The following is a 20974-nucleotide window of genomic DNA, read 5'->3' on the forward strand; positions in this document are numbered from 1 at the left end:
GTCAGTACAGTATTACATATTTAAATGAATTGAAAAAAATGATTACAGATAAAGACTGGCAGCAAATACAATGTCTCTCTTAATTAATTTGATTGCTTCAGAAAACTTATTTTCGAGATCAGTATTTCCGATAACTTTAGCCGATTGACACATTTGGCGCAATAACTCTTCTAATCTTCTCATACATCGAATGATTGAACCCTCGAAAGCGTCGGTCATTTTACATAACTGTGCAAAAGTGGCGCCTTTGGTCCACCAATAGATGACATCCATTAAGTTGGGCTTAAATTTTTCAATGTAAGCATTTTCATCTAAATCTAGTTTGGCTTCAATTGAAACCGTTGCGATACGTTTTGCCAACTCTTGCATTGTTCGCAATGGTTTGGCTAACTCTTCCGTCAACTTTGGTAATTGTTGTGTCTTCTCTTCAAATACAAAACAACTCAAGAGTGCAGAAATTTGGTGAACATTAAGATCATTAAATACACCATTAAATAACATTTCTGTCAATAGTAATTCATCGCCACTTAATAGAAGTAAAAATATTAATTATTAATATATAATTATCGGTAATATTGAGTACAGTTATATAAACACTACAATACCTGGTTATCTCACACGCGACCCGACCTTTAATTTCAATGACATCGGCAGCCGTACAATAGCCAAGTCTTCTTATGACTCTTTTTCTGCATTTCAATTCATTCATTTGTAGTAAACTTTGAGCTTTTTTCAAGTTTTGTCGAACTTTTTTAATATCATCGGATATCTTAGCCTTCTTCTCGAGTAACTCAACAGCTTTTGAATCAATTTTACAAAATCCTGTTAACCTTTTTTCACATATTTCTAACTTCTTGACTATTCCTTTGAACTCTTTGTCGCTAATTTTCATGTCTTCGATTGGATCTAAAAGAGGAATATTAACTTTTTTGTCTTCAGAAGTAAATCGTTTTTTGACTTCAGTTATTGATTTAAAAACCGATTGTCTGTTGTCAAGACTTCTAAGATCTTGAGGAATAAATATTCTGAGAGAACTTATATGAGTAATATTAGTTAAACTTATGGTCACTATTTTCATTTCTCCTTTCTCTCCATCATTAGGTGGAAATATGGCATCAGTTTTAGGATCAATATTTTTAGCTAAATTTAAAAGAATATCAATCGTATAAAATGTCGATTCTTCGAGCGCCGGATTCATAGATCTCTTTTTGATAACTTTTTTGTTATAGTTTACAACGACTCCCCAACTCATATCCAAATCTTCATTGGATTTAATCTGTTAACCAAAATAAACATAAAAGATATTACAGATATATAAATAAAAAAGTATACAATAAATTGATAATAAAATATTTTAAAAGTGTTATTTACCTTTAAAAGACGTCCCGAAGTCAAAAATGGAAGTATATATCGAGGACTTGTTATATATTGAAGAAAGTCTTGCGATAAACCATTCACTTGATCTTTAAGTTTAATATATTCGGTAACATTATGTTCGTCTGAAACATTGATCTCATTGTGCTGTTTCTGAAGTTCTTCCAATTCTGTTTAAAATAAAAAATTATTGATAATTACAACACAATAATTAAATAAATCTAAAACAAACTTTGTTGAAGTTGTGGATATTGTGAGTAATGTTGAAATTGATAAAAGCTGTGTTGAAGCATATATTCGGGATTTACTTCTTCAACTCGAAGTAAATTCAAAACCATATTATAAGTTAAATGAAAGGCACTGTTGATTGGATCAGAAGCGCCTTTAACCAAATCTTTGCCAACAGATGGACTCATCTTCTCGTCGATCATCAAAATAACAATTCCTCTTTCATCCAGACCTCTTCTACCGGCACGTCCACTCATTTGTATGTATTCTCCTGAAGTAAGCCATCGGAAATCTGTTCCGTCAAATTTTCGGGCATTTGTAAAGACGACAGTTCGGGCCGGCATATTGAGACCCATTGCAAATGTTTCGGTTGCAAACAAGGCTTTAATTAATCCTTCGCCAAAAAGAATTTCAATCGTTTCTTTAATTATTGGAAGTAATCCCGAGTGATGAATACCAATTCCTCTTTTAAGAAGTGGTAATATATGTTCAACCTGTATGTAATCAACAATTTTTAATGTACCGTACATTTAATTACGGCAATTGATTATTTTCAATACTATTACCGTATGGTAATGTAAACAACAAACCTGTGGTAGTTTCTTGTCGTCATCACTTAATACATCGATTGCATTATTAAATACTTCTTCGACTAACTCTTTTTCTTCACCTTAAATAACAAATTCTTAAAAATGCTACAAATATTTAATGTTAGAAAAGTGTTTAAATTACTTGAATTAAAGTCCAATTTACTCATTTGCAATGCATATGATTCACACTCTTTCTTACTAAAGCTAAAGACAATAACCGGCGCTAAATTCCTCTCCATTATAGTTCGGATCACTTTCAGACAATTTGATTCACCTTTAAATAAATTAATAAAAATTATAATTATTTACCGGTAATATAAAGAAAATGAAAAAACGTCATACCTTTCATGCCTCCCTTACGCCCCCTCATAGCAACATCTCCTTTGGCGGCGTCACCAGCGTTTTGTAAGACATTCATTGCGAGATTGAAGTTGTCTTCTCTAAAATTGCCACTTTCATCGACAACCATATGAAGTCCGTCCCCACCCGATGGGTAAATATAATGCTGCAATGGAACCGGTCTATAATCGGTGTAAACAACATGACATGATTGGTGATGCAAGTGTGCGATCCATTCAGCAAATTGTCTGGCATTAGGAATGGTAGCCGAAAGAAACACATAATGAACAGAATCAGGCAATAAAATGATGGTTTCTTCCCAAACTACACCCCTCTCCCTGTCCCTCATATAATGTATTTCATCAAAGATAACCCAACCGACTTCACGCATGATTTCACTGCCGCGAAACAACATTAATCTTAAGATCTCAGTCGTCATTATAAGACAAGAAGCCGTTGGGTTTATAGTCACATCTCCAGTAATAAGACCCACATCTTGAAACTCTTCTTGAAATTCGCGATATTTTTGATTACTGAGTGCTTTGATTGGCGTCGTGTATATGACTCGTTGTTTGTCTCTTAAAGACATAGCAATTGCATACTCGGCAACAACAGTCTTACCAGCGGATGTGTGAGCGGACACTATTAGAAATAAAGACAATGAAATTTCAAATAAAATTTCAACGTAATGTTAAACCCATACCTAAAACGCTTTGATTGTTTTCAATGCAAAGTATGGCCTCTGTCTGAAACGGATCCAAAACAAATGCGTACTCTTTTGCCGCCTTATAGTTAGCATTTTGATGCGATTCCCGAAGCGCTACATATTCAAGATCTGTAGGAATGACCACTTCGTGAACACAGGATTCACGTCCCTCTAAAGAATGACATTTTGTTTTGGGAACCATTTCTTCGTATTTCTCTTCAGAATCTTCATTATTATCATTGTTTTGTTCGTCAACTTCGATAATTTGGACATCTTCTTCATCGGTTGACTTGACTTTCTTATTAATTTGTTGTCCAATCACTTGATCTAACACTTGATGACATTCCTTTTCTTCTTCTTCGTCAAGTTTTCGTTTCTTGTGGTCAATTGTCTGACTATTATCGGTGTCAAAGACATCAAACAAATCCATTGTCTTAATGTTTGTATTAATGGTAAGACATATGAATGTATACAACAAAACACGTGACCTTTAAATGTGTGTTATTTAGAGTACAGTAAATATTGCTGTATTGCTGTCTATAACATACTGTACTGTAATAACAGACAAAATGTTAATCAATAGGTAAAAAGCAATATCTGTTTTGTCATACATTATAATAATTACATAAATAATAGTAAGTTTAATAAATTGTTAACACATGTAATCTTATAATACAATTTGAATCTTAAGTCTCGGTTTGTATTATAAGTACTAACTTTAGTATATGTGACTAAAATTAGTGTTTTATTGAATGAAATATTTGCTTAAAAACATGAAAATATGTGATTATATTTTCTTAAAATAGTCAAAATATGTGCTTATATTTAATAAAAATTTAAAAATTGATAAATTAATTAATATTTCAGTTTTTTCTTATTTATACTTAAATACATTAATTAAAATTATACAACTTTTAAACTGTTAGTAGAATTAAAATCAATATAAATAAATCTTTAAATCCTATTGTCTTTTAGTAGACATTAGAAATTAGTAGAATTAAAAAAAATAAATATTATGTTAAAGTATTTGTCTAAAATTAACAAATAGTAATAATCTATAATAAATTCATAAAATGATTATTTATTTTTAAATATTCAACACAATAATACATATATTGATAATAGAAAAAAATAAGAAAAATGTAATTTAGTTATTATTTTCCATTATTTTATATTTATATGTGAAATATGTGCTTATATTTGATAATATGTGACTACCTTTCAAAATATGTTGTTATATGTGTTTATGTGACTAAAACTTTTGCCATAATTATTAGTTTTCAATCAATCGTTTATATATCTAATTATTTTGTTAATAAATTTATCTTTAATCACAAAAAATATAAGTTATTTGTGAAATAAATGCTCTAATTATAAGAGACAATCTTAAAACTGTACTGTATATCAAACATACTTAAAATTTAATTAAAATTAAAAAAACAAATTATATAGTTATTGATAATATTAAATTAAACAATATTGTAATTATTGATCATTTTTTATTAATTGTAAAACTAATTAGTTAATAGACTAATAATAGACTGCTAGAAAAAGTCAACTATAAAATTAAATGAAAAAAATAGATTATCGTAGTATACTATTATACAGTACATTAGTATCATATATTATAATAGTAATTTGTATAATCAAATTGCTAACAATCATAATAATAATAAACAGTAAATTTATTGTATAATAACATAAAAATTAAATAAATATAAGCACAAAATCATTTACAAACAAACAAAAAATTAATACATTTTATTATACGATTGCTTTTATACTATTTATTATATGATGAAACAATCGTATAATAAAATGTATTAATTTTTTGTTTGTTTGTAAATGATTTTGTGCTTATATTTAATACGTGATATTAATTAATTTTAAGACAATGTTTGTTGTAATTTACGATAAATTCATATTAATATTTGAGATCTTATATTACAATTGAATTCATTAATAATATTCATATTTTTTAAAAATTATTAGTATAATAATAATGTAAACTGTAGAAATTTTCTATTGGAAATTTATAGTAAATTTATAATAAATTTCTATTATATTTGTCCAAAATTGCTATAATTTTAGAATATTTTAGATAAAACTTTATTTGATATTACAATAGACGTACAAAAAAAGTTTTATTCATTATATACAGTAGTATAATGTACTGTATATATGATCCCTAAAGTGAATGCATTAACCAATAGGAGTAATGATTGGGAGCTTTAAATGATTTTGAAAACACATTTCAATAAATAATATCTCATTTGGTTTTTAATTAATGTTTATTTATTTATTAAAAATAATAACTAATATTAACTTTTATTAATTATGACAATAATAAGTAAGTATTAAAATAACATTTTGGATTTTATATATTCAATATTCAAACTGATTTTGTTTGTAATGTCATTACAATCACTATACAGTATAGTAGTGTATAAATAATATGAATAATTGATATGAATGTTAAATAATGTATAAATTGATTGATTGATACTATTTATAAATTAACATATCATATGATAATTTGCTATAATAACTAATAGCAATAGGTTTGTATTAGAGATTCAAATAAGTGTGACCCATGTCTAACCCATACCTAACCCATGTCTAACCCGTATCTAACCATACCTTAACTGATGCAAAATGAGGTCAGTTTTTTGGTCTTCAGTTTGAATGATAAATACGTTTTATTTGTTTTTTTATTTATGTCTTGATTGGCCTTAATGTGTGTTTTCATAATTTTAAATATCAAATATAGACTTATTGTATGAATATTTGGTATATTATTAGTTATTTAATACTATTTAAGTCTACAATAATATTAATGAAAATCCAGTCAACAAACAAATGCAATGAAAGCAAATGTAAGTCAATAGCAGTCAAAACAGTCAATGAATTGCATTGACTATTGAGTTATGTTTTGTAAATATAATAAGTAATCGATTGAATGATAGCATCGACTCATAGACTCTGTGACTATAGAAGTAAATGAAATATTTGAATGTGTTTTCATTGTTTTGTTTATCTAATAATTATTGTTAACATTATTATCATAAATATAAGAATCAAAATATGATTTATAAATATTATATAGTTTTAAATAAAATCAAAATGTAGTTATAATTAGTTAATTAGAGAAAAAACATGAAGTGATAGTGACTGAAGTGATGGCTATAATGCCGATAGTGACCAGTGGTGACCAATAGATATGTTATCGGTGTCTGATCTCAGAATATCCATCTCTTCCGTAGAGTTTTCATTATTTTTTCAAAACGATTGCACTATTTGTCCTAATTGTGGACATCTTTTAGATAGCAATGTCTTCAGTGAAGGTTTTTTTGCATTGATTATAATTAATTGATAAATAATATTGTTTTTTATTTGATATTTATAGTTAAACTCTCTTCACTGGTTTTACTTCTTGGCTTTGGATCTCTTATTTGTTACAAATTGATGTCAAACAAGAAGAAGAAGAAAAAGCTTAAGTATCTTCCATTTGGTTTTGCAAAAGTGGGCGCTGAAGAAGATTTTGAAAACATTAACATTTTTGATGAAAATATCGATTTATCCAATAATTTAAATGATACTAAAATACAATACAAAATGATAACATCGACACCATTTGTTAATTGGTCTCAAACACCTTCACTGTCTTCGGGGGCATCAGAATTGGCTTTCAATTTAACAGATAATGGATTGGATTACGATTCGAGTTCATTTCAAACACCATCTTTTAAACCGATTGGAAACAATACTGTGGCTAAATTGGATCAGCTTTTAAATCAAATAGAAGATATAAAGCGTTCTGTCTATGAAATCGATGAACAGATATTTGATGTCAAAGATTCAAATGTTAAATTTGAGTCAAAATTATTTAATTTAGGCCCTGATTATAGTTTAGGTATGAGCTCTGACTCTGATTTGATCGATAAGTTTAATTTCACGACTACTGAACCTCAAACACCAACACTTGAATGGGATGTCACAGATCTGAATGGTTTAAGTACTGTAAATATGAATGCAAACTATGACCAAATCAACGAAAGTAATCAATTGATACTCAATACTAAAAGCCATTTACATCCAAATACTATCGCAATTAATAACTTAAATGATTTAAATCCATTGGAATCACCTCAAGATTTGAGCTCAACTTCTGGCGAGTTTTCATTGAGTTCACCATCAGATGACACAAAAGATAGTAATTTAGCGGCCATTCAACGTATGATATCTGACGCTAAAAAGTTAGGTCTTTTGGATGACTTAATTGATATAATTATTAAAAACTCCAAAAGAGATTCAGCTTATTATGAAGATTGATATTTCATTGACACTAACTATTATGTAGTTTATATGATAGCAATTGCCTTATTTCAAACAAAATATTTTTGTGAATATATATATATATTCTAATTATTAATTGTATTTTATTTTCATTATATTTATTTTTTAAAAATCAAGTAAATTTTATTTTCAATAAAATAAACAATTAAAAAATATATGTAATTTTGAAGTACGATATTTATTTCGCTTTATATATAATATAAATATAAAAATAATACTTAATTGTATTCAACTTTTAATAATTATACAATTCGTACATAAATTTAGCCAATTTATTATAATAATTGTTTCGTCAAAATTAAAAATTAATGAAAATTATGGACAGTTGGCAACTCTACATAAGTTTAGTTGATTTACTATATATTTGCAACACATGACATGTATTGCAAACATTGATTGAATGTCAGAAATACAATAAACAAACAATACATTTAGTATTAGTATTAATATTACAATAATTTGTTAATAATATCATAAATATGGATAAAAATAGTGATCGAAGTGGTGGTCAAAGTGGTGGTCAAAGTGGTGGTCAAAGTGGTGACAAAAACATGACTAAAGAGGAGAAAGCGTTATTGAAAGCACAACGAAGAGCACAATTCGTATGTTTGGACATCAAATGACATTTTTCTCTATTGTTTTATTGTTTTTGATCATTCATTTCACAGGAATTACAAAATAAAGACAAACTAATAAACGCTTCCAAAGATAAAGAAAACAAATCAAAGGCAGAATTGAAAGCTGAAAGACGAACCAAACAAGAGATTCAAAGATTGGCAAAGACTGGTAATAATGAACAAAAGAGTGGCAAATCTGATAACAAACCTAAACCTAATGACAATAAGAATATATCCAACAAATCTGTTGATAAAAAAGATAAAGAATTGCCAAAAGTTGAGGAAACAAGTGTTAAGACAATCGATAATAAATTGACTACAAATACATCTAATGATGTAATACATGGATTACAATTAACATCAAATAAATTAAATACAAATGTTGTGACAAATATTACATCGACTTCTGGGTCTTCTGTTACCAAAAGAATACAAATATTTGCAAATATTCCCAAACGAACTCAAGATTTAAACCAATTAAGTGATGAACTCTTTTCTAAGTATTCAGAAATTCATCCAATTGTTATTCAAATTGGTTACCAAATCAATAAAAATCTGATTCGTGGCTCAAATGCTAGATGTGTTGCAATGCTTATGGCATTTAAGAAAGTGATTGAAGACTATACGACTCCGCCATCAAAGGAAATGATTCGTGACTTGAAATCATTGATTGATATTTACGTTAAATTTTTAGGTAAATGTCGTCCATTATCTATAAGTATGACAAATGGTATTAAGTTTTTGATGTCAACGTTTACCCGAATTCCCGCACAAACTGACGAAAATAGCGCTAAAATGATATTATGTGAGGGAATCGATAACTTCATTGACGAGGAGATCATATGCGCTCAAAGAGGTATTGCAGATCTAGCCATCACTAAAGTCAATGATTCTGACGTTATATTGACTTATGGCTGCTCTCTAATTATCAAACAAGTCATTTATAATGCAATCCAAATGCGAAAGAAATTTCGTGTAATTGTTGTCGACTCAAGACCTCGTTTTGATGGCAAAGAAATGCTTAAATTTTTACTTAAACATAATATTCCTTCTAATTATATACTTATTAATGCAATTTCATATGCCATGAAAGAGGTATTTATTATTTTTTTAATTGTATTATCCGGTTATACTTATAATTAAGTGCTATTATTAATATAAATACTAATTAAGATTATTTTTAATGTGATTTAAAGGTGACTAAAGTATTTTTAGGCGCACATTCATTATTAGCCAACGGTTATGTTATGGGACATATTGGCAGCTCTCAGATTGCATTAGTGGCTCAGGCATACAATGTACCGGTTCTTGTCTGTTGTGAAACATATAAATTTTCTGAACGGGTCCACACCGATAGTTTTGTACACAACGAAATCGGTAATTAATTTTAATATTATTGATAACTACGGATAATAATAAATTTTAAAAAATAAATAACTTTTTAGGTGATTCAACAGTCCTTTTGAACTCATTATGCACTTCATCTAAGTCTTCAATCGATGCAAATAATAAGGATTTAAATTTTATGGATCTTCTATACGATGTAACGCCACATGAATTAGTATCAGTAGTAATCACTGAAAATGGTGTCCTCCCGTGTACTTGTGCACCGGCTGTGCTTAGAGTTAGAGACACCAAATAATATTTATAAACTTTATTTTTATATTTGATTGTCTATGTTGTAACTTACGGTAAAATAAAAATGGTTTATAATTAAAATTTTAAAATGTTACAGTATATAATACAATAGTGTTGATTTCGTATAAAAATTATAAATTTATGTTAACCAGGGTCGATTAAATTATATTTGATATAAATATACCAATATAATTTTAATCAAATGTGCAACATAACTTATATTTTTTAATATAAGTTATTAGAATTTTTATTTTAATATTTGGTTTAAAGTATTTTATTTTTGGTTTCATTAAAGTAAAAACATAAATTAAATGAATAGTTTTAATTAACAACGTTATACAGTATTGCTATAATTTTAGTCATGTAATAAGTTTACCGGTAATATATATTTGAACTTACGTTATGACAACATTTAAATTAAACACAATATAAATTGTATTATAAAATAATGTTTATAATTATATACACTATATTATAAATAGCATTAGTTTGTTAGTTAAAGAATACATTATTTGTATTATATTTATAATATTTATAAATCGTTGAGTAGAAGATAGCGACGTATTGTTGAAGGAATAGGTGTTTGTTTGATGACATAATCAGCTCTCCTCTCGAGCCAAGACCTCAATCTAACTCTACACAAGTGTTTTAGTCTAAGAAAACAATGGCTTTGATCGACAATTAATTTATTGACTTCATTGTCATTGTTTATTAAATGATTGCGAAGAACTGCTTCATTTAATGACAAATTTCTATTAAGATTAGTGTCGGCGCCGCTGGCGATCATAAGTTTTATCAGATCTATCTTTCCTTCCTTTACTAATCGAGAAATAGGAGTTAATCCCATTTGATTGGGGACATTGACATCAGCACCCGCTCGGATCAACATTTCAGTGATACGGTCCTGATTTCGAGATATGGCTAAGTGAAGAGCACTTTCTCCACAAATGGCTGAATCGTATTCATAAATATTTAGATCACAATTGTGATCAATTAGATGGCGAACTGTGTCCTGACCATCAAGAGTGTGATCACTACTTCTTCTAATCGTTGTTATCAAAGGATTTAGTCCATAGTTATTAGAGATGTTTGGATTAGCTCCGGCCTGAAGAAGTATTTTAACAATTTCTGGATTAATACTGAGCCCACTATTAATGGCATGAAGTAGTGGTGTGTTTCCACAATTGTCTACTGTATTAACATCTGATCCCTGAAGTACCAAAAACTCGACGATTTCAAACTGATTGTTAAGAATGGCTAAAACTAAAGGAGTTCTTCCATCTAAATCTTTTTTCTCCAAATCACTTCCCGATTCAACTAACAAACGAACCAATTCTGTAAATATCAAGTAATGAAAGAATTAGAGAATATTAGTGATAATACAAATTATATTCTTATTTTAATATTCTGTGATTCTGTTGTTTAAAATGTTTACTCAATAAATATACTGAAATTCAATGTATTTTATACCAAGTGATGGCTGTTGTGCAGCTAAATGAAGAGGAATGTGACCATAATTTGATGCCATATTAAGTGTGGCTCTGTTTGCTATCAAAAGTTTTACGATTTCCACAAACAAATGATTACAAGCAAAATGAAGAGCTGATCGTCCATTAGTGTCCACTTGATTGGTACTGCAGCCATACTTGAGCAACAGTTTCACCAGATCCAAGTGTCCTCTCTGTGCACACAGACATAGGGCTGGCATGTGATGAGTACCCGAATAGAAGCGAACATCGGAGTCGACTCCCTGTTTAAGGATTGACTCGACTGTTGATAAATCGTTGTATTGGAGGGCAACTAATAGTTGCGAGTGAAGTGTCCATAACTGCATCGCTTACCAACTCTGTCAATGTCTTTGACACCTTAGATGACCAACATTTGTGCCATATATACGGTAACAATATATGATAAGTTATGATTACATAAGCAATATATAGTATATACAACACAATGTACTGTATGTTATAGTTTGCTTCACAATTGACTTACCCTTATATATAACATTGAGTGATGAATAAGCGCTCAAAAAGTTATGCTAAGAATAATCTTAATTCTTGTGATGACAACAAACAACAGAGTTTTCAATGCAATACTTTATTATTGACATCATTGCCATCAATGTATTCATTTGCCAATTGGTTATTAATTTCATATATTTATAGATTACATATAAATTTATATTTCAATTTTATATCAATATTTTTGATATTTGCTTTCATAACTCGTCTCACAATTGATGTCTAACTTATTGAGTAATAAGTTATATATGTTTTATTTGAAATCCAGTTTCACTTGAGTTCATTGTTAGTGAATCTCACTTGACTTGCATTAAAGCGTTGCCTTAAATATAAACACTAACTTTTATGGTTAATGGGCTGTATTTCAAGTTTATGCCAAATTTAATACATGTTTTATTCAAGGATTTTTAGTTTTACATAACCATCACTTGTATATATTTATATGATATATAATTTATACTATAATATTTAGTTAATAAAAATGTAAAGAAAACACAATTATAAAGGTATATCAAACTTAAATTGCAGTAAAAAACAAATAATTAAATGTTTATCAGGAATTCATTGTAAAGAGCATTGCCTTTTGAGTTCAACTTATTTGAGATAAAAATTAACTGATTTTACAGACACTTTATTTATATTTATATATATATATATAATGACTTTTAGTTAATTAACAGATTTTTTTGCCGATAATATGAATATAAGTGCTATTAATGCTTAGAATAGTAAATTACAGTACAATGCAATTATAAATGTTTAATAACAGAATACTAGTTATATTACATCTAATGATGTATTTATCCGACAACTCATTTCAAATATTTATAATTGCTATGACTTTCATGATTTCCATATTATATACAATATTATACATTTATATTCTAATAACAAATAAATTGTTATAACAGTATATTATTAGCATATCATTCTAGTAGCTAATATAAAATAAATTATTTAAATAATAATTATTTCAATTAAAATAATAAAAAAAAGCAATGTCTAAAATAAAGTACAAAATTATAAATTATATAGATTTGTATGAAGTACTTAATTACCATTAATTATTACCGAAAGAAAACTAAATTAAATTTAAATTATAATTCTATAAAATATAATTCCTGAAAATATAAAACTAGTATAATAATAATAATAATAATAATAATAATAATAATAATAATAATAATAATAATAATAATAATAATAATAATAATAATAATATATTATTATTAAAATTTATAATAAGGAATAAACATATTTTTATTTTTTACCAATAATACTGTATAACCAATTATATTACTACTGTATGTACTGTATTAACAATAGTATTAGCTATAAAACTAACATCATATGAATAAACTAAGAATAAAAAATCATTAACTTTTTGATTACTAATCAATCAATTAATTTGTTTAAATGGTTTAAATCTATACTTTTAATGACAACAACACTTCCGTTCATAAATTCCATTAATTGTCTGAACTCTGGAAAGTATACCTTAAACTCTTTAGACCCAACTTTCAGGTCAACCGACTGGTTGTTTGTCAGTCCGAAACACAATAATCTTTGATTGTCTATATTTTCTGTTTTCTTATTACTTACAAATAGAGATGGGTAAATAGAAATTTTCTAATAAATTTCCCTAAGAAAATTTCTAGAAAGTTTTTCATTATCATTATACTATGGATCCCCATATCTACAATGTATAGCTATTGTAATACTTACTTATGATATATAATATACCTGTGATGATCAATTTTGCTATCATGATAGATTTTTGAATTAAACTTTATTACGTATTTTATACTAATGTTAATAATATATTTTACTCATTTACAAATAAACTATTACAGTAATATCAAAATTATTTTTTGTCAAATTATATTTAAAACTATCTCAATATAAGCAAAACCAAAACAATAATTGCCGTCACACAATGATACCCTATAACACAGTAGTTTATGTATATTCGCGGAATATTATTAGGTATAATGCTTAGGGGCGGAGTTTATACAAAACATTATGTATTTTTGTATGTATATATTAAGTGTAATCTATGTGTTTGTGGTGCGTCTGCTATTGTTTTGGTTTTATTTGTACTGAGACATTTTTTTATTAATTAAAAATTTTGTTATGTTATATTTGTTTTATTTATTTATTTTTAATATTTTTTGTATAATTAACGTTGCAGGGACCAATTAATAATAAACCTTTGAGAGCATTAGAGTAATATACATTATATATTACACACCACACACTACTACAGGTATATTAATGGGATTCTTAGTTATAAAATTAATATAATTATCTAATTATAATTATAGTTTTTGTTAAATTTTATTTATAATTGATTTATATTTTTAGTTTAATGTAATTAAATAAATTATTTGTTCACTTTAAATATTAATTAAAATATTAATAATAATATAATTTAGTTAATATTTATAGTTAAAATAAATTGTTTCAAAATAACAATTATTGAGAAAACTAAATTAATGTGGGATCCCATAGACACAAATTTCTATATTATTTTAGATTTTGTTGTTGTGATAACTCTATTTACAAAACAAACCGATTTATCCATTTGTTAGTCTAAACTAGAGCTGATCCACATTTAAATCTTTATTCACAACCTTTCAGTCCACAAATCACTCATTTTTTATCGATTCTGTAAACTCTAGATTTTATTAAAGCGATTAACTCTAACTTTATTGATGAATATACAATCGTATTCAACATTTTATAAATCAATTATAATTACTGATATCAAATTAATTAAAAACAATAATTATTTATTTATTATAATTTATTCTTAAACAATTTCTAATAAATAACAATAAAATACCGGTAAACATTTTTAATTAAAAATATATGCACTATATTTTAATTTCAAATAATATTAAGTAAATTAATAATTTTAAAAATTGTTATTTCCACTAAAATACTTAAGATTCTTGATTTATGAGATTTATAATAAAATATTAATTTTAAATTAAATGATGATTTATATAAAGGCACATGTTAACATATCAAATTCAATTAAATTTATCTATTAATATTATAAAATATTTAAAAAACAATATTTGTTATTATTGATTGATATATTGATTATAAAATTCATAAATCTAACATAAATTGTAAATATACTTAGTTTTATATCTTTTTATAAATAAATACTGTATATTACATAAAATAAATAATTTATTAATCAATAATTGATTCATTTATTGTAGAATCGTTAGTCATTTGTTTGTTTGCCAGTCGTTGACAACGTCGACATACTTTGTTTTGACGATAATAACAATTTCTATTAAAAATATTTTTTCTTTAATATAAAAAATGGTAAAATTAATATAAAATTATAATAAAAAAATACTTGTGATAAACTGCTGAACATATTTTACAATTTGCTACGTTTGAAGAAAAAGCAAATAAAAGGTCGTCACTATCGCGACATAACTCACAAAAGTAACCCTTTCCTCGACATCCCTTTAAATTAAAATGTTTACAAAATTAAAATACATTTATGAATACAATTAATTATTTTGTCAATTATACCTCACAATGGTTTATAATATGATCCATAAATAGTTTGTGCGCATCACTGACACTAAGTAAAAGTTTATCCAAATGACACAAATCAGACAATGAATAACAGTTAAGACAATTTTCATCCAATAAATAATTATTTAGTGATATCTTAGGTTTTGTCGGTTGTCTACAAATACGGATGTATTTAAACATATGAGTCAATTCACTGCGAACTCTCTATAAAAATATAGTAATTATTATCAATTAACGATATAATCATTATATACAGTATATGATATATAACTAACCTTTATTTGTGTTAATTCATCAACTAATCCATAAAGCATTGAATTTAATTCAGTGATATTAAACAAAACTGGCTTTAATTTGATATAATTAATAAATTGTAGTGAACTTCTACTAACAGGTTTGGGAGTAAAATCCCAGTTATGTATAATACGGGCGGGAATTAGGGTGGCATCTAATTGACCGAAATGACAACAATTGCAATAATATAGTCCATTATAATCACAAATACGACTATTGGTTGGAGTTATCGTTGCTTTACATTCAGCGCAACGAAAGTCTTGATTTGAAAGACCTATTTCTGGGCAGATCTTTAAGATAACGTTTCGTGAAATTTCATTTTGATTAACATTAAGAGCACTTTCTTCAAACATCATTTTCGGACACTTTCGCATTATCTATCAATTAATTCAAACAAAAATCAATAAACATATCATTAATTTTTGTTTAAATTTTAAAATAAACATACATTGGTTTGACAGTATCGGTGGACAACAAATTGGCAGAACTGACAAATCAATGTCATGTTATCATTCTTCTTGAGACCGAATATCTTGTTTTTGGTTCGCTTAAGACACTGATCGCAGATAAGTTGTGACCCAATCTTGTTGTCATTTCTTTGGACGAGTTTGTGTCCACAAACATACAACTGTTCGTTGATATCATTCAATTGATTCAATTTGATCCTTAATTCACATATTTTTATCACTAATTTCTTTTTTATGTCATCATCGGTAACTCTACGCAAAATTTTAATATGTTTATCGATCGCCGACTCCATCTGACTGGTGGTCGACATCTAAGCAATCAATGAATTAACCAAATGATGACAAATTGATTTAATATTAATATTAATGACAAAATAATATCAAACAAACCAATTCATCGGTGTCTGCGTCCAATTGGTACTTGTCTTGACTGAAGTGATCTTCAGTTAGACTCAATTTGCTGTCTTCAGTGCTACTCATTGTGCGATCAATTGGTTACAACTAATCCATGGCTAATGTGTCACATAATGTAACCATTGATTCATTGATTCATACATTCACTGCATATTTAATAACAATATTATTATATTTCTTACACTTTATAACACATTTACAAAACAAACTGCAAATGATTACGAAATTCATTTATTTTATACGTGTATTCAAACATAACGTTTACTTTAGTTATTTAATCAATGATTTAAATAAATATATTTGATTTAATCACAAATTAAATTTTATTTAGAAATAATTTCCAATAAGAGATTCATTTATTCATTGAGTGTATATATAAGCACTAAAATTAAGATTTGATTCATTACAAGAGTATAATTCGTATTAAAAATCAAACAAAAATACGGTATATTAATACTTAATAAGCCATAGCATATCAATTGATAGGAATGTATAATAAAATTATAAAGTATTGTAAACATTAAAACAATTAAAAGCACTTTAAACGACATGTAATACTGAAGTGCGGATCTAATTACCAAATACCACTGGAACGACCACCAGGAGGATTGTGAACACGAATAGCTGTCTTTCCCATCTTGTCGTCATCAATCTGGGCGCCAGAAAAATTGAATGATGAATCCTGAAGATTACGGACACCACTTCTAGTCGGAGCTCGGAAAAAACTTTGGGCGTCATCGCCAGTCACATGAGTTGCTGTAATGATGGGCTCAGAGATAGTAGGATAATCAATAGGTACCAATCCTTTAACACCATTAGTTGCCTCGTTAACTGCTTTCTTGGAATCGCCACTTCTATCAACACAAATGGGACCAACTCTTTCTCGTTCTTTAATAGAGTTGAACACATGCGGAGCAAATGGAGGACAAGGAACAAACCGTCCACTTCCTTGACTTACTCTCAGACCTTCTTCATCCAAAACCACTCTACCATTACTTATGACAACAAGAGGTCCAAACTGGACAGTCATTCCTTCAAATATATTAAAATCAACACTTGATTGATGAGATTCTGCTTTAATAATTCTAGGTTTTTGTCCCCAAATAACCAAATCTGCATCGGATCCAACTGCAATTCTTCCCTTTCGTGGATATAAATTGAAAAGTTTTGCTGCATTAGTACTGGTGAGGGCCACAAACTGAGAGGCATCCAGTTTTCCAGTGCGAACACCCTTTTCCCACAAAACCATTAGGCGTTCCTCAACACCATTCACTCCATTTGGTATTTTCGAAAAATCCTTAGCTCCCAAAGCCTTCTGTTCAGCCGTAAAGACACAGTGATCGGAACCAAGAGTTTGCAACTGACCGCTACTTAATAAATCCAACAAATGTTCGGCTGTTGATCTATCGGGTCTCAAAGGAGGTGACATAACGTGAGCGGCTGCGTGTCTCCAACATTTGTTAAAGTGATGAACTCCATCGGTTCCAATAGCAGCAGCCAAAGCTTCACCGAACACAATATTACCTCTCATGCGGGCACTTGCGAGTGTGTCAGCAGCCATCTTACTCATAACATGAACCACATATAGCGGACAATTGACTTGATTGGCCAAAACAATTGCTCGATTAGTAGCCTCAGCTTCAACTTCCTCTGGACGACTTTGGAGATGACCTTCGGGTCCATTAATTCCCATTTTAAGCAATCTTTTGGTGTTAGCATCAATAATATCACCATTTTCTGCGTGAACCAGAGCTAAAGCACCGATATCTCTGCACGTATCAAATACTGATATCAGATGCGAATCGTTTAGCATTAAAACATTTTTGTAAGCCATAAAACACTTGAATGAATTGACGCCTTTGTCTTTCACAAGAACTGCCATTTCTTTGTCTGTCTGACCCTCTTTCCATTGAGAGACTGCCACATGAAGACTGTAATCACAGCAAACTCGTTCATCAGCCCATTGACGCCATTTATCATATGCATCCAAAAGACTTGGGTTGTTAGCGTCGGGAATAGCAAAATCAATGATACAAGTGGTTCCTCCGGCCAGAGCTGCTTTGGTTCCCGTATAAAAATCATCAATAGCTCGGGTGCCCATAAAGGGGAGCTGCAAATGTGTGTGCGGATCAATACCACCGGGAATCACATAATGGCCCTTTGCATCAATGATCTTAACACCGCCCGGTACTATCAAATGCGGTCCAATTTGTCTGCAAATAGTATTCAATTTATTAAACATATCATACATATTGTATATCATATTATTTTAATCTCATTACTTAATAATCCCTTCTTCGATGTAAACGTCGGCATCAAATATCTGGTCATCATTTACAAGACGTCCTCCTTTGACAAGCAGTCGGTTCTGTGAACTCTACAAACATTTCAAAAATAGTTTAGTTTTTTAACCATTTCGTCATTTACTTAAATCAACTGATTAACAGCTAAATCATGTGTTTGTCAAATATAGTTAGTTTTGAAGACAATTTGAGGTCGTCTTAAGGTCAATGCTTTTAATTAGTCATTAAATTGTGATAAATATAATTCAATAGATGTAATCAAATCAATAATTAACTCATGAGTTAAAACATCGGTAAAGACATCGACCGACATATGGACTGACCTGCAGATGAATCGGTACTTTCTTAGTGATCGGATTTGCCATCACTTCTAATACTGATTGACACGACTAGCGATTGCTTTGGTTTTGCAGTTAAAAGCAATTAAATAATAATTTGATTGCAATTAATACACAAAATAGTGTTTCAATAATTTTAAACAAACTTTGAATTCAAATCACTTTTTTGACGTTTAATTGATTTTCAAAATTATTTGACTTAAAGAGTCTATCGTTTGATTTCAACTGTTTTATACAAACAATACGTCAAATGTTTCAATGATTGTCATTAATGTCTATTAATATATTATTTTCATATTAATTATCAAAACAAATAAATGTTTTCAAACTACTATTTTTTGTTACACTTTAAGTAAAAATAAAAATTAATTAAAAATTACATAATTTTATAATAAATTCATATTTGATATTACAATGTATTGAATATTTGAATCAAACTTTTTCATTACATTTACATTATTTGTATTATATGTGTGACTCATTTGGTCACACCTTTAGGTCTCTTATGCTATAAATAATTGAATAGACATTGAATGACATCAAAGCCTAATACACGTTCATTCATAAGGCCCGTTGGTCTAGGGGTATGATTCTCGCTTTGGGTGCGAGAGGTCCCGGGTTCAAATCCCGGACGGGCCCATACTTTCATTTTTTATTTTTTTAGTTATATTTTTATCTAAAATGTTTTAAGTCTAAAATTAATTAATTAATTTTTTAAAAATATTTTTATTATATTTAGAAAATATTAATATACTATAAAATTTAAAGCATATAATACAGTACAGGTATAAAAGTAATGTTTATAAATACAGTATAATTATTATATGAAAATACTGTGTAATATACTGTACTTAACTTACATTTAGAAATGTATTATAAATTAAAATAATTATAATTATTAAAAATTACAAATACAGTAGTTTTTTAAATATTATAGTAACTTACTTAAGATTTACTTACTTTAATTTTAATAATTTTTCTCATATTTTATAAGACATTATAGAAAACTTAATAAAAATAAAGTTATAAATCAGTTGCAATATTTTGTATGATAATAATAATAATGTATTTATTAATTTATGATAAAAAATATCATAATTTAAAAAATTAAGAAACATTTGAATTAAACTATTGAGTTGTTAGTTATGTAAAGATTAATAATATAATTGATTTGATATACAGTAAGAGTTAGTTAGCATTGAGATAGAGATGAATGAAATTGTTGGACACGAACTCATCACCTGATGTTTAGCTAATTATAATCAAAAACAATGGCTAATACTTAACATACGTGTTGTTGTTGTTGTTGTTGTGTTTGTGTAGCCCATGGCTGAGCCTCGACATCACGTCTCACTTGTTTTGTTAGAATGTCTTGTGAGTCACCATTTAACAGATCCGATGACATCTTTGTGTGTGTTTTGTTGATGGGATCCGTCACTTGTTTTTCGCCTTCAATTATACTGAATATTGATGTCGAGTATTGTCTGCGCGCAGGACTTAACCCACTATTTAAATGACTAGTATTTGGCAAACAATTGAATATACTTTTAGCTGACTTTAAGCCTAACTTTTTTGTCGCATTCAATGATAAAGACTTTAATTGTGAAGAATCAGTGATTACTTGAAACAGAGTTGAAGTCGAATAACTTAAATGTGATTTTTTCAGAGATGTTTCACTTGATTTGCATTTAGTAGAGCTTGAAGTCAATGAGTCTATGTTTCCGG

General features: G+C 28.1%; 6 protein-coding genes and 1 non-coding gene across 8 annotated transcripts; 3 read left to right on the top strand and 4 right to left on the bottom strand.

The window, feature by feature from the left end:
- Positions 1 to 5: 5 nt before the first annotated feature.
- On the bottom strand, positions 6 to 3790 carry LOC128960468 (exosome RNA helicase MTR4-like). Its single transcript, XM_054306558.1, has 8 exons — positions 3235 to 3790; positions 2535 to 3173; positions 2335 to 2466; positions 2193 to 2272; positions 1607 to 2096; positions 1372 to 1544; positions 606 to 1276; positions 6 to 526 (listed from the first exon to the last, which is right to left on the bottom strand). The coding sequence occupies exons 1-8, from the start codon at positions 3665 to 3667 to the stop codon at positions 43 to 45; spliced, it is 3102 nt and encodes a 1033-aa protein (XP_054162533.1). The 5' UTR covers positions 3668 to 3790; the 3' UTR covers positions 6 to 42.
- Positions 3791 to 6401: 2611 nt separating this feature from the next.
- LOC128959940 (uncharacterized) lies at positions 6402 to 7612 on the top strand. Its single transcript, XM_054305978.1, has 2 exons — positions 6402 to 6581; positions 6644 to 7612. The coding sequence occupies exons 1-2, from the start codon at positions 6458 to 6460 to the stop codon at positions 7567 to 7569; spliced, it is 1050 nt and encodes a 349-aa protein (XP_054161953.1). The 5' UTR covers positions 6402 to 6457; the 3' UTR covers positions 7570 to 7612.
- A 360-nt stretch (positions 7613 to 7972) lies between these two features.
- LOC128959589 (translation initiation factor eIF-2B subunit delta-like) lies at positions 7973 to 9856 on the top strand. Its single transcript, XM_054305584.1, has 4 exons — positions 7973 to 8195; positions 8262 to 9305; positions 9407 to 9587; positions 9656 to 9856. The coding sequence occupies exons 1-4, from the start codon at positions 8073 to 8075 to the stop codon at positions 9850 to 9852; spliced, it is 1545 nt and encodes a 514-aa protein (XP_054161559.1). The 5' UTR covers positions 7973 to 8072; the 3' UTR covers positions 9853 to 9856.
- A 524-nt stretch (positions 9857 to 10380) lies between these two features.
- LOC128960228 (putative ankyrin repeat protein RF_0381) lies at positions 10381 to 11944 on the bottom strand. The gene is made up of 4 exons (XM_054306300.1): positions 11841 to 11944; positions 11690 to 11713; positions 11319 to 11598; positions 10381 to 11183 (listed from the first exon to the last, which is right to left on the bottom strand). The coding sequence occupies exons 1-4, from the start codon at positions 11853 to 11855 to the stop codon at positions 10381 to 10383; spliced, it is 1122 nt and encodes a 373-aa protein (XP_054162275.1). The 5' UTR covers positions 11856 to 11944.
- Positions 11945 to 14998: 3054 nt separating this feature from the next.
- On the bottom strand, positions 14999 to 16818 carry LOC128959977 (differentially expressed in FDCP 8 homolog). The gene is made up of 6 exons (XM_054306023.1): positions 16585 to 16818; positions 16176 to 16505; positions 15709 to 16104; positions 15428 to 15637; positions 15246 to 15358; positions 14999 to 15176 (listed from the first exon to the last, which is right to left on the bottom strand). Exons 1-6 carry the CDS (start codon positions 16672 to 16674, stop codon positions 15074 to 15076), a joined length of 1242 nt encoding a protein of 413 aa, XP_054161998.1. The 5' UTR covers positions 16675 to 16818; the 3' UTR covers positions 14999 to 15073.
- A 156-nt stretch (positions 16819 to 16974) lies between these two features.
- LOC128959976 (dihydropyrimidinase-like) lies at positions 16975 to 20966 on the bottom strand. 2 transcript variants are annotated; one of them, XM_054306021.1, is made up of 3 exons: positions 20541 to 20966; positions 18891 to 18985; positions 16975 to 18821 (listed from the first exon to the last, which is right to left on the bottom strand). In XM_054306021.1, exons 1-3 carry the CDS (start codon positions 20652 to 20654, stop codon positions 17183 to 17185), a joined length of 1848 nt encoding a protein of 615 aa, XP_054161996.1. In that variant the 5' UTR covers positions 20655 to 20966; the 3' UTR covers positions 16975 to 17182. The 2 variants fall into 2 exon arrangements, with proteins under 2 accessions (XP_054161996.1, XP_054161997.1); XM_054306022.1 differs by lacking the exon at positions 20541 to 20966 and adding an exon at positions 19235 to 19479.
- On the top strand, positions 19817 to 19888 carry Trnap-ugg (transfer RNA proline (anticodon UGG)). The gene has a single exon. It is a non-coding gene; the product is annotated as a tRNA-Pro (tRNA).
- Positions 20967 to 20974: the final 8 nt, after the last annotated feature.

This window comes from Oppia nitens, unplaced genomic scaffold (assembly GCF_028296485.1).
Source record: "Oppia nitens isolate AA-2021 unplaced genomic scaffold, nextdenovo-longstitch-racon4-pilon3 scaffold4_pilon_pilon_pilon, whole genome shotgun sequence".
Lineage (NCBI taxonomy): Eukaryota > Metazoa > Arthropoda > Arachnida > Sarcoptiformes > Oppiidae > Oppia > Oppia nitens.

Coding starts and splice junctions, on each gene's coding strand:
- LOC128959940 (XM_054305978.1), top strand. CDS start 6,458: ATGTTATCGGTGTCTGATCTCAGAATATCCATCTCTTCCGTAGAGTTT. Junction 6,582..6,643: donor TAGCAATGTCTTCAGTGAAG/GTTTTTTTGCAT, acceptor TGATATTTATAG/TTAAACTCTCTTCACTGGTT.
- LOC128959977 (XM_054306023.1), bottom strand. CDS start 16,674: ATGAGTAGCACTGAAGACAGCAAATTGAGTCTAACTGAAGATCACTTC. Junction 16,506..16,584: donor ACGCAGACACCGATGAATTG/GTTTGTTTGATA, acceptor TTGATTGCTTAG/ATGTCGACCACCAGTCAGAT. Junction 15,177..15,245: donor TGTTCAGCAGTTTATCACAA/GTATTTTTTTAT, acceptor TATTTTTAATAG/AAATTGTTATTATCGTCAAA.
- LOC128959589 (XM_054305584.1), top strand. CDS start 8,073: ATGGATAAAAATAGTGATCGAAGTGGTGGTCAAAGTGGTGGTCAAAGT. Junction 8,196..8,261: donor CACAACGAAGAGCACAATTC/GTATGTTTGGAC, acceptor TTCATTTCACAG/GAATTACAAAATAAAGACAA. Junction 9,588..9,655: donor TTTTGTACACAACGAAATCG/GTAATTAATTTT, acceptor ATAACTTTTTAG/GTGATTCAACAGTCCTTTTG.
- LOC128959976 (XM_054306021.1), bottom strand. CDS start 20,654: ATGTCATCGGATCTGTTAAATGGTGACTCACAAGACATTCTAACAAAA. Junction 18,986..20,540: donor AACAACAACAACAACAACAC/GTATGTTAAGTA, acceptor AAATGTTTGTAG/AGTTCACAGAACCGACTGCT. Junction 18,822..18,890: donor ATCGAAGAAGGGATTATTAA/GTAATGAGATTA, acceptor TACTATTTGCAG/ACAAATTGGACCGCATTTGA.
- LOC128960228 (XM_054306300.1), bottom strand. Junction 11,599..11,689: donor CAAAGACATTGACAGAGTTG/GTAAGCGATGCA, acceptor ATCCTTAAACAG/GGAGTCGACTCCGATGTTCG. Junction 11,184..11,318: donor TGCACAACAGCCATCACTTG/GTATAAAATACA, acceptor TGATATTTACAG/AATTGGTTCGTTTGTTAGTT.
- LOC128960468 (XM_054306558.1), bottom strand. CDS start 3,667: ATGGATTTGTTTGATGTCTTTGACACCGATAATAGTCAGACAATTGAC. Junction 2,273..2,334: donor TAAATTGGACTTTAATTCAA/GTAATTTAAACA, acceptor TTGTTATTTAAG/GTGAAGAAAAAGAGTTAGTC. Junction 1,545..1,606: donor ATATCCACAACTTCAACAAA/GTTTGTTTTAGA, acceptor TATTTTAAACAG/AATTGGAAGAACTTCAGAAA.